This window comes from Sceloporus undulatus, chromosome 6 (assembly GCF_019175285.1).
Source record: "Sceloporus undulatus isolate JIND9_A2432 ecotype Alabama chromosome 6, SceUnd_v1.1, whole genome shotgun sequence".
Taxonomy (NCBI): domain Eukaryota; kingdom Metazoa; phylum Chordata; class Lepidosauria; order Squamata; family Phrynosomatidae; genus Sceloporus; species Sceloporus undulatus.
Genome location: NC_056527.1, coordinates 156,787,627 through 156,804,315, shown reverse-complemented (window position 1 = coordinate 156,804,315; position 16,689 = coordinate 156,787,627). Strand labels below are relative to the sequence as shown.

The 16,689-nt window shown below is 46.4% G+C and overlaps 1 protein-coding gene across 1 annotated transcript in view; it reads right to left on the bottom strand.

Annotated features, from left to right (window-relative positions):
- Positions 1–95: 95 nt before the first annotated feature.
- Positions 96–16,689, bottom strand: part of MYO9A (myosin IXA) — a 136,634-nt gene continuing 120,040 nt past the window's right edge. Inside the window, 6 exon segments of the mRNA XM_042476657.1 lie at positions 96–4,314; positions 4,316–4,677; positions 5,477–5,619; positions 5,894–6,096; positions 9,129–9,252; positions 16,460–16,591. Coding sequence (XP_042332591.1) covers positions 4,189–4,314; positions 4,316–4,677; positions 5,477–5,619; positions 5,894–6,096; positions 9,129–9,252; positions 16,460–16,591 — 1,090 coding nt within the window. The 3' untranslated portion in view covers positions 96–4,188.

Genomic DNA, 16,689 nt, shown 5'->3' with positions numbered 1-16,689 from the left:
ATGTGTCTTAACTTACATGAACATTTTACTTCTCTCAACATTCTTACACTCTTAAGAAAAAAAAAACAGGCTGAGCTATGAATATCACAACGTATGGAACATATTTGCTACTATCATTTTGTTTGCCATTGCTTTGTTCTTTAATAAGCTAAGGGTTATTTGTTCATAAAGTTGTTTTTGTACAGCCTTATAGTATATTTACGAAATATTACACAAATTGCACTTTAAATATGACGGCCTTGTTCCAGAAAAGGAAAACAAAAATAACATTAATTTTAAAAAAACATTAAAGAAACTTCCAGACATGAACTTACAACGTGTTGGTTGACTGCATCACTGCAAGCCACCCAGTTCAGTGAGCAAAATAAAGCATTTTCCTTGACAGAGTTCTTTAAACAAGTAAAAATTATAGAATATGACACAGGACAATATATCCTTTTACAATACATAGTCTGCTTTTAAAATTTACACTCAGTATACTTATAAATTATTTTAAAAATTTCCATTAAAAATAATTATATGCAGCCAATGTCCTTCCTAGTGGTGAGTACATTCACTTAATACCATGGAGTGAAACAAGGGTTGGGAGCCCATGCTTACAGGCTGTGCTGGGGAAGGTGAAGAAAGAACAGCTGCAAACCTGGAAGACAGGTGACAGGCAGAAACATGGACGGGGATTTTTTTCTCCCAAGAAGCAGCATTTCTTTCTGCTGCCCATATTCACAAACAAAGTCTCAGTTGGACCCATCCTTACCCCAGGGTCATTGCTGACAAGAGAGCTTTACACTGGAAGAAAAGGGAACTAGCCCATCTGGAGTGTATGCAAAACCTAGTGCTTTCCAGCACATGATCAGCTGGTTGTTCTTCAAGGATTAGGAAACAAGTTTCCAAGGATCTTCACTGCACAAATGGAGCACCTAAGCATTTTTGTGATGTGTTGACTGTATTGCGTGGTTTTAGGGTAAAGGGGAGGGAGTTTAGTCTGGAATAAAATGAAAGAAGGGGTGAAATGGATGCCCTTTCGGGATCTGTTATCTGGTTCAGTGTCAATGGGTACTGGCCAAATCTTACCAATGGCTCCTTCTCCGCTTTGTCATATCTCTTCAGAGTACAATCTAACCTCAATCTGAACCAATCAGGAACATCACGGAGGGGACACAATTTGAAGAACACTGAACGTATCACTGCAGTGACCATGATGCTGGATGACAATAAGGTGTTTTTCCCTAGAGAAAAATCTAATTCTCATGAAGCTTTCAAAAGCACACTTGTAATGCTGGATAGGCTGGATGAAACAGGAATGATCCCTAATGTTAAAAACTGGTAGCTCATGCACAATCATTCCAACTGTGCATGTCACAAGGGCAAGGTTTTACTCATGAAACACAAAAATATAAATCAAAACCACGCACAACAGCAAGGTGGGACATCTTGCTCCTCCCCAATTCCATCTGTAGTGGCATCCCCATCCCTGGTGCCATCTGGTGTATGTGGGGGAGCTGTGGTGACCAAAAGGGTCTGCTCAGCCCTCTCCTTTGCTGTGATGGAGGCAGCAGTCTCCCTGCTGCAGCAAAATGTGGAGTGGCGCTCTTTGCTCTCTCCTTCGCTGTGGTGGTCTCCTTGCAAGGAGGCTGCCACCACTGCAAAATCAGGAAGGGCACGCAAAGACCTCCTCATGAGGAGGCCAAAGCTGCCACAGAGAAAGCTCTTCTCACTCCACAGTCACCCCTCTTCTGGGTTGTTACCCGATGTGGGCCTCACACCCCTTGTGATGCCACTGCAGGGAGACACCCCTTTGCACTGCCACTAAAAGTTTATTCTTTTAGAAATCTTTGCAAACCGAAGCAAGAAACTGCTTTCTATTGTAACCCATCCTTCCCCCTGGAGAAAGAGAGGTTTGCATTGGAAGAAGAGAGAACTAGCCCACTTGGAGTGTATGCAAAGCCTAGTGCTTTCCAGCACATTAACCAGCTGGTTATTCTTGAATGCACTACTTTGGCTTGGATTGAAGCTGCTAGACAGGCTCTGACTATGAGAGCAAGTGCTAGCCACAATCACTGAAGATACTATTTCACTTCTCTAATAAGGCCTCTTTATAGTGAAATTTCAATTATAAATCTCAAGATTTGAAAAGACTGAGGGTTTTTTTAAAGGTACATTACTGCCCATAATGCTGATCAACAATAGCACTGGAGTTGGTTTGCTGAATATATTCAGCTTTGGTTTTTGAAACTGTAAAGCTAGCCTGTCCACACATCAAACATGTCAAGATCTATTATTGGGGGTGAAATTATTGAAACTGGGGCTCCAGAGCAAATGATGACATGCAAACCTTAGTTGAATCTGAAGGGGATAGTTGTGTTTATTCTGGGTTGGTTTTAAGCAGTTAACTCACAAGTGATTTTCATTCCGTCAAACCTCCTATTGGAAATGACTTGTTACGATCCAACTCAGAGCTTGGAGACATCACATTTTTAGATTAAATCTTCCACAGTGTCCCTAGACAGCATGATGCTTGGGAGATTCTGGGAGCTGAAGTTAAAAAAGGTAATGTTTCCAACCTCTGAATCTGATTGCCACTGAACTAAAGGTGGATGTGGTTTGCAAAGGATTTCAAATGTCCCAGTTTTATGGATATAATCATGACCTGCTATCCCTGTTCAACATTTTCAACAAATGCATTTATTAATTTGTTTAAATTGCAGCTACATTTGTAAGGAGGGTACATAACTTGACAGCCAGCTGAACAAACCTCACCCCAATAAGTGTTTTTAACTATGTAGTTACAACAGGGGCTATGGTGCTATCAAATGCTCTCTTGGAGAGAGGGGAAAGAGCTTTCAAAAGGACAAGTTTTAAAAAATACAGACCTTACTGCCAATGTGAAGAAGGACTCTTCCTAGACATTCACAGTACTTAAATTAGAAGGGCAAACTTCCAGATGCTGTGATTGCACAGAACTGGCAGAAAATAACAACCATTCCTTATAGCAAAGAGATCTAGTATCTTATACTTTCCCCCCTTTTTTTCTTTCTGGCTTGAATGGCCCAGATTTTTTTTTTAAAAGTCCCACATTGTGGAAAAGAAAAGTTAAAAAAATAAGATGTTTTATTTACATTTAACTTCAGTAACCATAATACTAATGAAGAGCTTCAAGTAGTATGGAGGATTGCGGGTTTTTTGTGCCTTTGTTTAATACTGATGTTCAGCAAAGTACGTGTTGTGAAATCACTCAACAGTCATACTAACAGCAGCCTTCTTTACTGCTGCTCCACACAATTCTAAGTGGGATGTTTTTTCCTGTCTGACAGAATTTGCAAACTATATGCTTAACCAGCAGCACAGAGTATTTGGGACACAGTCACAAAAACAAGGGTTCTACCGCCGAATGTTTCTTTTGTCTTCTGAAATCTGTTCCTGTGCCTGGAGAACACAGGAAACATTGTGGTTATGGCTACTGGAAATTCGGCACAAATATTTGGCTTTGACCTATCTGGAATCAAACTGGCATTGGTTATTCAAACATTATGAAACATAGAAGCTTGAAAGGAAACAAAGAAACAAAACAAATAATTATTTCCCACAACAGGTTTGTACCTGGTGGATGTCTGAGAAGTGCTTGAGTGGAAATGTGTATTTTTTATATCATCCCACAACACTATGGAGTGCATTATAAATAGCTCTCAACAAAGGGCTCGGCTTCCTCTCCTAAGAAGGTCCATGCTTGTTGATCCCAGTGCAAATACCCAATTGCAAAGTCAGCAGCTCTGACAATCAGGATCAAGAATAGCTCCCTGAACTCCAACAGACCTCTGAATGTTCCTGCTGGTGAGCACATTCCCTTGCCTATAGAAGACAGAACCAGGGACTGATGGAAATCATGGTTCCAGCTCACCAGCCATTATCCCCACACCTTTGCAGTCTCACTATCCATTCCCAGCCTGACAAACAAAGTTCATTGAGTTCCAGAAGTTAAAGTCAGTTAAGGCCAGAACTGAACTTTTCTCCATTTGGCTTGTGTTCAACTGTTGGCCTCCTCTCTTCTGCACTGGCAATGCAATGCTGGGGTTCCAAGCAATGAGTGAGGAGGATAAGCTGACTTGAGGAATGGCAGAAGTTCTGACAATGGAGGTGGCAACAGATGGTGATAGCTAGGATGAGATATTTTTGATGCCGCAATGGATTGGCTCATACCATGAACTCATTATTTCCAAGCAGCACTAGCTGCTGAGGACTAGTGTAATCAGCAGCATCTGGGTGTCTCTTCCTGCCTGTCCCAGCAGCCCCCTCAGGGAGCTCTTTGGCTTTGGGGGGGAGAGTTTTTCACATTCTTCAGTTTCTGCTTGCCTTTCTCAGGATTGAATGTCCCTCTAGTGGTGAACTGTGGCCTGTCATCCAAACCCTTAATGAGGCCTGTTGATGGCTCAACTGTGGCACCACCTCCAGAGGGAGAGGCTCGGTAGAAAGGTGACTTGGAGTATATCTGGAATCGTTTCCTAGTGACATGAGGTAAGCAGGAGGAGGAGGAAGAGGAGGATGGTGACACAGCAGGAGAAGAAACTGAGGAGTCCACTGAATCCACGGATTCCTGCTGTTTTCTCAGATGCTGTCGAGATCTGGTGGTACTGAGAGGCTCTGCTTTGCTGGGTCTTGCCAAGCCAAGTGCTAAACTTCTATCTAGCAGGGAAAAGATGCAAGAGAAGCTTAAAGAAGTGACTCACATGGATAAAGGGAACATATTTTCTGAAAACATAAAAAACAAAGCTTCATTCCTAGACTAATAAAATTAAATCCTTTGGGCTTATTCTGTTGTCTGTATGTTCCACGTTAAGTGACCAAAACATATATTATCTATTTGTTTGAAGAGGGATATAATTTGAATGAAACATGTTTAACTTTCAGTGAGAGGTTATTTAATTGAAAAGATCCAGCTTCTTTATGCTTGTGTGTATATGCACTCTCTGTTTATAGAAAACAAGAACAGAAGGCCAGGTTGTTTACCTGTAGCTGAGGTTCTTGCAGTTGTCATCTGTAAAGTCATACAAATGGGTTTGTGCCCATTTGTCTTTTTCATAGAGACCATGAAGGTGGCATATTTTTCTGACAAGACATTCAGGATCCCTACAGTTATGAATGTGGTGTTTCTTCCCAATGCATATAGAGCTAAAGGTAACAATAAGACTTCTGCAAGAGACATCCCTGTTTAGTCTGGCAATCATGAAATCTAGAACCTTGCTTTAAAAACAAAGCAGGGATACACATGGTTCATAAAATGTGTTAGATTTCATGTGATAGATCATGTTATGACTCATAAGAGAGATTATGAGTATCACTTCCTCTAAGCTGTAGTTATATTACTCCTAGTCCTCGATATTTCAAATTTAATGGAAAAGCACTGACAGTTGCTCAAGGGGTACTGCTGTTTAATTTCCCCTTGCAAATCTGATCAATGTACTTTAAAATAGACTTTCCTCACCTGATCTGTCTGAGATGGCTCCTTCAGAATCAAAGTTCAGGTTTTCAGAGCTATCTGCTGTGCCAATAGAAGCCTCAGATTCTAGAGTTTCATCATCAGACACTCGTGGCTCCAGTGCCAGCATCTCAAAAGTTAACTCTTCCCTGAAGAGGAATACACAAGTCTCAGTGAATAGAAGAAGAGACACAAGGTAGGGTGGGCAAGGAACCTGGAAGTAATGGAGTATTTGGGTTATTGGAAAACGCCAACTATCAGAAACAAACAAAATGGAACAATCGGAACTCAAAGACATATCATGAAATATTTTCAATTGGGGCTTGAGGAAGATTTTGCCCACTTCTATAAAGGCAGCCCAGTTAGAACCTGCAACCTGACCAATCCTTTATACACTTTTCAGCTCCATCTGTCATGACTCACTTTTCTTTCTGCAGGCTTTCAATTTGTTCTGTCAGCACCCTTTCTTCCTGCTGCATAGCTACTTGCTGCTGTTCTGTGACATCCATCTCCATTGCTTCCTCACTACTCAGTGCTTCTTCAGAAACATCTGACACGGACGGTAACCGAACTGCAGCTGGGGATGTGGGGCTTGGATAGGTCCCTCGACGTATGCGCCCTTTACCCTGCAAGCACAGAAGCACTAATGAGGAAAATGGTTTTAGATCAACTTAAAAACTAGAGTAATACACAAATCCTTCAGCACAGAAACACAATAAGAGTGAACAAAATCAGGTGACTGGCAGAGACACAAACAGGACAAAAAGTGTGTAACAACTCAAGGACACATTAATTACTTCAGTTCTCAGAAATTTCCCTAGTCTGTGGCTACAAAACAAAACTTTCATTTTTACCAGTAGTTAGTGACAAATGTGTTTCTATAGATCTCAGTTAAAATAGGGAGCCACAATATTTTGAGTAAGTCATCCCTATATTCTAGGACTCAACTGTACAACTCATAGATTAGTAGTTTATATACCACGGGACAGAAATCCTAAGAAATTAGGTAAAATCACCTACAAAGCTATGGCTGTCCTGTTTTCATTATCCCAAAATTCCCTGCATAGCAAAACTAGGAGTGGATCCCTCAATATGTCACAATGGGAAACGAGGTGCCAAGGTATATTTAACTGCTCCTTGCGCACATTCAGATTTACAAGCAGTGGAGCAGCACACTTTGTTTTTGTAGAAATGGGACACACAAGCTCTAGCAGAGCTTACTATCACTTCAGAATTATGTAGAAGTCACACATTCCTTTAAAGCAGTGGTCCCCAAACTGTGCCCTTTAAGAGATTTTGGACTTCAGCTCCCAGAAGCCTCAGTCATGTTGGCCAATACTTTGGGATTCTGGGAGCTGAAGTCCAAAATCTCTTAAAGAGTACTGGTGGCACAGTGCTTAAATGCCTGTACTGCAGCCACTCACTCAAAACCACAAGGTTGCAAGTTCAAGACCAGCAAAAGGGCTCAAGCTTGACTCAAGCTTGCATCCTTCCTAGGTCGCCAAAATGAGTACCCAGATTGTTGGGGGCAAATTAGCTTACATTTGTATACTGCTTAGACATTGCTTAGGCGGTATGAAGCGGTATATAAATGAAGCTTGTTTGTTTTGTGTGCATGGCCATCCAAATATTTTTTTGGATTACAACCTCCACAACATCTGCCCAGCATTGCCAATTACAAGGTATTCTGGGTTACTAGGGACCTCCAACAATGTTTGTAAGGTGGCACTTTGCCAAGTCCAAAATCTCTGTATCTGGTGCTGAGAGTGAATTCTGCTGGGACCTAGTAAAGATAAAGTAAAGTGGAGAAAATGCAGCCTGTAAGTTCCATGTGCCCCCTTCCTAGGTCTTTTTTGAGACATCCAACAGCCTCATTTCCCCCCCAACAAAACAAATTGTTATATATATTTTTAATAAGAATGTCCCTCATATGAAGGGACTAAGAATGTCCCTGTGGCAAACAAGAGAACAAACAAACAGCAAATAAAGAATCAAGAGAAATTTTTCTAATGGAATAATACGGTTATAAAGCATGGATTCAAGTTTCCAAATGAACAAGTCTGAAATAGAAGACTCAAGGTTTTCCACATTGTCCTGCCTCACTCTGTGACTAGCAAGTTGTTTCACTGCTCCTTGAGGAAAAGTAGTATAGCAAGGCAGGATGCATTTTACATCCTTCCTCTTTCACATCAGGTATTGATAGAAGACTCATCCTTTCCAATATCAATAACTATTCTTCCTCCTAATAAATCTCCTGGAGAAAAATAGCCTCATGGACCTTCCCTACTGTTGGTAGTTCTACTACAAAAAACTGAGAGCAATTTAAGGGAAGAACAAACATAGAGAGAGTCATGAAGTGTAGGTTGTGGCATGGAGCATGCAGCAGCACTGGAATGAGTGAAGGGTTATAGCACAAGGTCAGTGCAATGCAATTCTAATACATACCGGGATTGAACTGCGGGTTATGCTCATAAATCTAACGGCAATTAGTACAGGTTTCTGGATTAGAGAGGATAGGAAAAGGAAAGGAGCAGGTTAGAGTGCACGTGCCAACGCCCTTCTCACGCAGCGGCTGGGCTTTCAAAGAATAGCTGTTTTTGGGTTGCAACTGTGAGAAAGCGCAAATGAGTGACAAGCTATTGGCATAAAAAAGGTTGTGACCACTAAAATGTACTCCTAGTAGAACATGCCAAGAAGACCCAGACAGTTCATGTTTGCTTCCAGCAGAATATAACTGGATCACCTGCCATATGAACAACCAAGCCCCCGGCCTCCCTTATGTAAGCATATGTTTACACAGCCTGCTATATCTTTAGCTCACAGCAGAGGACAACGTAGGCCCTTTCAGTGCTGAAGGCTGCCTTCTGACTCAACAGCCCAACAAAGAGTGCATAAGCTTTTCACATCTCATGAAGCAAGGAAAGAAGAAGCAATCTATTGCGAGAAGCATAGTGTAGGCCAAACTAAAGTTATGTGTGGCAGCTTCACCTCAGGTTCTTCCACTGGCACGTGCAGGTTGGAGGAAAGTAAATGGAAGCCTGTTCTTCAGTAAGCAGTTTCAGATGTGAACACTGTGCGATTAAGGGGAACCAGACACAAAGGTCATGGAGTAAGATCAATTACACACAAGCTAAAGCAACTCAGGTTCACTAATGTTACCCTGACAAGTTTTATTTAAAACAACAGATTCCAAAAGGAATGCATGCTTGCTTATATGGGATGATACTAGACAACAGAGCTCCCATCTTCTCTGGGCTGTCTGTTTTGTTTTCAGTAAATGTTCATGGTTCTGAACACTAATGTATTAGCAATAAAGCCCAGTCTTTAGCTTCTGTGTTGGACCTGATTATGTATTTGAGGATTTGAGATATGTAAGGTTTTGAAAAGATGGGAAAAGGAGAAAATTATGGGAGGGGGGAAGGGAAGAAAAGGACAGCTGGCTTTCTATCCAATTCCAAAGAATTAATTTACATGCACACATTATCAATTCACCAAAATTTATATTAAGCATTTGCAGCATTGGGACAAATTCTCTCTTAAGGAGGAATACTACATCAGCTAATATGAATTGTGCTGGTGTAGGGGAGACAGCTGATTCTTGAATACATTTCTTCTTGGACTGGACGTCAGTCAGCCTTGAATTCCTCCAGCCTCTTACCATTGACCTGCGAATCAACGACAGTCGGCTCTTGGCTTTGTTCTCTGCAAACTCTAGACTGCTGATATCTTTGAGGCGAGCCCGATATTTATTCATTTGCTCAACAACTATCAGTTCCACACAGCTGAAAGAAAAAAATGGCAAAGAGGGAAAATAGATAGCTGGTGCTTATTATTTGGGCTAGATTTGATTGTTAACATCTATGCACTAGAAGTCAGCCCACTGGTTCTTCTTGTTCTGAAAGTTATGTTTGAGAAATAGGAATAGCTAGTACAACTAGACAGCTGCTATTTCAGAGATATCATTGTTGTTGCAATATTTGTAGTTTCTCCTACAAATCCTTGTGAGTGACAGAGATATCGTAACAGAAATTGTATCTCTTTCCCACAGAGATGTTCTCCTAGATTATATCTGAATACTGAGACTGACCTGAAAATTACATAATCAGAATTTAGGCAAACAAATGCATGTGTGCCAATTATGTGAAGTGTTTCAGAATGAGCTTGGCAGGTGGACAAGCAACATTTTTCTTTCCCCCTTGTTTGGATCATAGATATGGAAAAACTGTAATATTGCCACCCTATACAATGGGATGCATGCAGGAGCCATTTCTGGCTTTTGGATAAACACATAAAGTTGAGCTATGGCTAATGGATGCATCCATTCTCCTCCCTTCACATGTACAGGTTGCTTACCTGTAACGGTGTTTCTTCGAGTGGTCATCTGCAAATACATACAAATGGGTTTCACTGCGCCTGCGCAGTGCTGCTCGGAACCTACTGGAATCACTGTGCAGAGCTCACTCTGCACAAATTGCAACTTTTTGGCGGTAACTCCGCCCACCCGTTATAAGGCCCCTGCCTTCCCGCTCTTTCCCCAGTTCCGCAATTTTTCCGCCAAGCAGGCGATGGAAAGAGAGCCAATGTGAGCAGGACACTGAGGGGATGGACGGGTGGGATTTGTATGTATTCGCAGATGACCACTCGAAGAAACACCGTTACAGGTAAGCAACCTGTACTTCTTCTTCGTGGTCTCTGCGAATCATACAAATGGGTTTAGACTGACAAGCTAAGGTATACGGCGGAGGGAGTGTCCTGAAACCAAAGCTATGGTAAACCAAAGGTATATTTATTACAATAAACACCTTGAACCATAAAAGGAGTCAGTCTTTTGTTCATGCACAGATCAATAGCAATAATTCTGCTAAACCTGAGAAGGGAACAGAGGTCATGCAAGACCGATCCCATAGGATTTGTGCAAACCAACATACAACAAATGTGAACAGTGTAACTGCATAACACAAAACATCAGTAATGCAATCAATGCAACCCTGAAACCAACACAGCCCTCCCGAAAGCTGCGTCTCGGATGGCCCTGGTGTCCAACCTATAGTGTTTAATAAAGGTTAGAGGTTGGGACCAAACAGCTGCCTTGCAGACATCCTCTAGAGGGATCCCAGACAGGAATGCAGAGGATGCTGCCATCGCCCTTGTGGAGTGGGACCGCACCCTGCCAGGGAGCGGTTTGCCCAGAAGTTCATAGCAGAGGTGGATGGTGCTAGCCACCCATTTGGAGAACCTCTGCGTAGACACAGGCAATCCCTTCTTTGGTTCCGAGTAGCATTGAAAAAGTCTCTCGGACCGACTGGAGGCAGCAGTTCTGTCCAGGTAAAACGCAAGCGCCCTCCTGACATCAAGAGAGTGCAAGCGTCGCTCCTCATCCGACGTCGGATCGGATGCCAGAGTGGGCAACACAATGTCCTGGCACATGTGGAAGGTAGACACAACCTTAGGAAGGAAGGTAATGTCTGTACGGAGGACCACCTTGTCCTTGTGGAACCTTAGGAATGGCTGGTCCCTCCGTAAGGCACAGAGTTCGCCCGCACGGCGGGCAGAGGTGATGGCCACAAGGAAAGCGGTTTTCCAGGTCAACAGTCTCAAGTCCGCTGTGGCCATTGGTTCAAAGGGCTTGGATTGGAGGGCGGACAGTACCGTCTCCAAATTCCAAGCCGGCGTTGGTAGCAACACAGGAGGATATAGGTTGGCACAACCTTTTAGGAACCCTTTCACCAAAGGGTCCTTGAAAAAAGACACCCTCCCCCCGAACTGATATTTGGCACAGATGGCAGACAAATAGCATTTGATGGATGTGAGGGCCAGCCCCCCATCCAAAAGCGCCATCAAAAACTCCAGCACCACTGGAGTGGACACCTGTGCAGGAGACAAGCCCTTTTGGTGTAGGAAGAGGCAAAATCTCCTCCATTTCAGGGCATAAGAGCGCTGGGTGGAAGGTTTTCTGGCAGCCAGGATCACCGTCCTCACCGACTCCGGCAAGGCGGTTAGGGTCGGATCCTCCAGGCCACCAGCGGCAGGCTCTCGATGTCCGGGTGGAGAATTCGTCCGTCCTGGATGGAGAGCAGGTCCGGACGTGGGTCGAGACGGAGGAAGCATCTCCCGGAGAGGTGGAGAAGGGATGCGAACCACGGTTGTCTCGGCCACCACGGGGTGATCAGGATCGCCTGGGAGCGGTCCGTTGTCATCTTGGACACCACCCTGATGATGAGAGGGAACGGAGGGAAAGTGTAGAGTAGCTCCCCCGTCCAGAGGAAAGCGAATGCGTCTCCGAGGGATCCGTCGAATCGCTTTCTGGAGCAGAACTGGGGACAGTGGCTGTTCCATCTGGTCGCGAAAAGATCGATCCGGGGGGTTCCCCACCGATCGAAGAGGTCGCTGACCGTCTCGGGATGAAGCCTCCACTCGTGGCACACCGAAGGAGATCTGCTGAGGCGGTCTGCCAGGTCGTTGTCCTCTCCGGGAAGGTGAATCGCCTGGAGGAGTATGCGCCTCTGAATGCACCAGTCCCAGATGCGGAGCGTGAGGTCGAGCAGGGTCTTGGACCTGGTGCCACCTTGTTTGTTGATGTAGTACATCACGGTGGTGTTGTCCGTCCTGAGGAGGACCACTCTCCCTGCGAGAGCGTACTCGAACGCCCTCAAGGCCTTCTCCACTGCGAGCATCTCTAAGGCGTTGATGTGGAGGAGTTTGTCTGGTGCGGACCACCTGTCCTTGACAACCAGGTCGAGCAGGTGGGCACCCCATCCCTCCAGGGATGCATCGGTTGTCAGCGTCAGTTGTGTCTGGGGCTGATGGAAAGGCATCCCGGTACAGACGTTGGAGCTGTCTAGCCACCATCTGAGGGAAGCGGCTATAGGTCTGGGTACCGTGAGCCACTTTGAAGGTGGGTCCTCTAGCGGAGAGAAGACGGAGAGGAACCAGGATTGGAGCGGACGAAGACGCAGTCTTGCCCAGGGGGTGACGAATGTCGTCAATGCCATGTGGCCCAGGGCGACTTGGACATCTCTGGCCCTTATCCTTCTGTGGGAGATACAAGGCCTGAGGGATGCCGTCAGGGCCCGAAAGCGGTCCGGAGGGAGAAAGGCTAGGCAGTTCTCGGAGTCCAGGATGGCCCCGATGAACTTGACCTGTCTGGTCGGCGTGAAGTGGGACTTTTCCCTGTTGACCACCAGCCCGAGGGAGTCGAAGAGCTGCAGGGCGAATGAGACTGCCTCCTGTAACTCGTCCTGAGATGCGGCTGCGAACAGCCAATCGTCCAGGTAAGGGAAAACCATGAAGCCCTTTTGATGAAGGTATGACACCACTGGAGCCATGCACTTCGTGAAGACTCGTGGGGCCGTGGCCAAGCCGAACGGAAGCACGTTGTAGTGGTACGAGGCGGAGCCGACAGCGAAGGCGAGGAACCTCCTGTGGGACTCCCGGATCCCGATGTGGAAATAGGCATCCTTCAGGTCGACAGTCGCGAACCACAGGCCCTGGTGGAGGAGAGGCAGAATGGAGGCCAAGGTTACCATTCGGAAGCGACGATAGTCCAAAAACAAGTTCACTTGTCTCAAGTCCAAGATGGGCCTGATGCCCCCATCCGTTTTAGGTACAGTGAAGTACCTGGAAAAAAAGGCCCGAGGATGTTGGTCGGGCGGTAAAAGGGAGATTGCTCCCTTAGCAAGCAATGTGCGCACTTCGTCGAGAAGGGTGTCCGAGGGGGGAGTGGACATGAAGGCTCCAGTTGGAGGGAGCTCTTGGAACTCGAGGGCATAACCCCTACGGACGATGTTAAGAACCCATGAGTCCGATGTTATAGAGGCCCAGGTGTTAGCATAGGGCCTCAAGATGTCCAGAAAAAGGATGGGTGAGGAAGGGACGAAGCGCGCTGCGTCCCTTCAGGCTCTCTTCTTCCCCTGGTCGGTATCCTGGCGGCGGGACTTGCGGTACCGCGGCGGGAAGTTGCGACGGCCAGAGGAGGAGGAAGACTGCGAAGGGAAGCGCTGTCTCTGAGAGCCTTGGTGTTGGGGCTGTCGATCCCGGGAGAAGGTCCCTTGTGACTGACCTTGCGGCTGCCACGGGCGCTGTCGCTTCGGGAACGGAGAAGCCGGTGCTGAGGACATGCCGTGCTTCTTGGCCGCCGCCTTCATCCTGAACTTGCGGTTCAGGCGGTCGTCGGTCTCGGCGTGGAAGAGGCCAGTCCCGTCGAGGGGCATGTCCTCGATGGCCGCTCTGACCGTGGGATTGAGATCGGAGGCCCTCAGCCATGCGTGGCGCCGAAGAGCCATGGCTGCAGACATGGACCTTCCGGAGCAGTCCACCATGTTCCTGGAAGTGGTGATTAGCCAGCTTCCGATGGAGTGAGCCTCGTCTTTGATCTCCACCAGCTGCCTCTGGTTCGTCCTCAGAGTCCAGATCGGAAGAGAGAGGATCATTCAACCTGACCTGGGATCTTGGGCGGGCGAAGTCTACTGAGGACCGGGAGCGCCTGCGGGTTGCGGACGGCGATCTCTCACGTCTACGAGGTGGAGACGGCGACCTGTCACGTCTACGGGATGGAGAAGGTAATCTCTCGTAGATCGATGCTTTGGGGACCAACTTGGCCGGTTCGGCACGGTCTGATGGATGGGGGTTCACCTTGGTGAACTCCCTCATGGCCCTGTCTTCCGGCACGGACATGTAGTAGCGGCGCGACTGCACGTCGAAAAAGAGATCCGGAGTCTCCTGTGTGAGGGGCAAATCGTCTTCATCATCCGTTGCGGGATGGGAAGGAGATCGCTGCCCCAGGGAGCGAGGGGGTACGGCATCCCCTGTACCGTGGGTGAAGTCCATGGTCGGCGGAGGTAGGGCCGTGACCGAGGTTCCCTGGTCCACCGACGTTGGCTCCTGGCATGGAGCTGGCGAGGCGGAGGCGCGGACCCGTCTGGAGGGGGAGCGCTCTTTGTCCTTTGGTCTCTCCTTGGAGGACTTAACCTTCTTAGGGGCCGAATCACGATCAGCCTTGTCACGGTGCCTCTTCTTCCCGGTCTTAGGAGTCTCATCCAAAGGGAAGAATGGGTTGTCAGGGAGATCCAAGAGTACAGGGGCCGCCGCTGATGAGGAAGGCCCCGGTCCCTTGGATGCCTTGGAGGATGAAGGCGAGGCGAGATGGTCGTCTGGTTTGGTAGCCTCCTTCGAACGGGGGCCCTCCGCTCCCTCCTTTGGCTTGGAGGCCCGTTCGGTACCCTCAGTCCCCGATGGCTTATGGGGGCGCTTGGAGGGTTTGTCGGTGGCACTGGGCGGTTTAGAGCCACGGGCCACATCGGCGGTGGTGGAAGGGGTCCCGGCCGGGACAGACACCACGCTGGGGAAGGTGGCTCTTCCCGATCCCACGCTGGAGACACTTGCTCGCGAGGATGCAGCGGGGGGCCCCAGAGGTGGGACAGAAGAGGACCGCGAACCTCTTTCTTGCAGCTTTCCCAGGGCAATCGCCGAAGTAAGCCGGGACTCACGGTTTTTCCGGGCCTGGGAAGAGAGGGATCTGCAGAGTGCGCAGGCCTTTGGGTCGTGGCTCGGACCAAGGCAGAGCAGGCAGGTGGAGTGCGGGTCCTGAACGGGCATCTTGCCCTTGCAAATGTCGCACTTCTTAAAAGCGGCAGGCATCTCAAAGTCGAAGGAGTCCGAAGGTCCGAAGTTACCAGGGGCGGGAGACAAAGAATGGTCAGAAAAACAGTCCGAAGTCAAAAACGAAAGTGATTCCAAGCAAGTCAAACAAGCGAAGGTTCCTCTGAAGCAGCTAGCGCGGCGGAAAAAAGGAACTGGGGAAAGAGCGGGAAGGCAGGGGCCTTATAACGGGTGGGCGGAGTTACCGCCAAAAAGTTGCAATTTGTGCAGAGTGAGCTCTGCACAGTGATTCCAGTAGGTTCCGAGCAGCACTGCGCAGGCGCAGTGAAACCCATTTGTATGATTCGCAGAGACCACGAAGAAGAAACTATATATACTTGACTATAGGTCGACCTCATATATAAGTCGAGGGCAGGTTTTGGAGCAGAAATTATGAATTTTTATATAAGTCAAGAGTAAAACTTAGGGATGTGTAACAAAGGATGCAAAGGGTGAAGCAAAGGAAAACAGTGCCAGAAAACTTACAAAATTCCAGCAGGCATAACTGTTTGTGCTCATACCAAAGGCTTCATGGATGAAAAAAATATAAAGGGAGTATAAGTGCTTCCAGAACAGATGATACTTTTGCCTTTCACCAGGGGATGATTTCTTTTTTATAAGAATTAAAGTACAGTACAGTACTTACACTGACCCATGAATAAGTCGACTCAGGTTTTCAGAGTCAATTTTTGACTAAAATTTCTAGACTTATATATGGGTATATACAGTATTTAGCCTCTTCGTGAGGAGAAGATGTGAAACAGGCTATTCTATGAGTGTGGGTGGAAAGTGCTAGAACCAACTTTTGCTTCTGGTTGATTTGCACCATCTTCTGTATCCTTCAGGAACTTCTCTTCTATCCCTCCATCTTCACCTTCTGTACTGTCACTCAGTTGTTTTAACAGACAAAAATTATGTGATTTGCTCTTGACCTATACTGTATATCCCACCCTTTACTTTGGAAGCTTTATTTCCAAACTTAGTGTGGATAGCACCTTTTGCCTCTTTGGTGTGAGGTGTGATAATTGCTGAGTAGGTACACTGGACTAAAATGATAAATGGGGAATTGTGTAATGTCTGTTAATGTTACACAAACCTACTGGTGTTTTCATGAAGCTGTGGTAAGCAGTGCCATCTCCCTACACAGCTCTTAGATGGAAATGACAACTGCTGGGAACATCCCACCCAACTGAAAGGCAAGGTTTCTGAAACACAGTTTATTTTTCTGCCTGGCCTTTCAGTATTCATAAAGTGACACAGCAGTTCTGCAAGAAGACTGACAGACTAACAGGTATGGTATATTACAGAAGATTTGTAGTGTTTTGTCTCAAGGGTTGTTGGGGTTTTTTTTACCTGATGGTTTTGCTGACATCCTGAGCACTCTGCAAAGGGTCCGTGGTGTCAGGACTACGAAGAATGCATGGAGCAAATACAATAGCCAGCGCATTAGCAGACATTCGGTTTGTCTCCTCTTGCAGAGCAATCCTAATGAACATCAAAATACAACACCAATAAAACTAATAAGAGCTTGGTACTCACCATGAATGTTTATTTTTGGATGATCCAATTACAGATTGGTTATT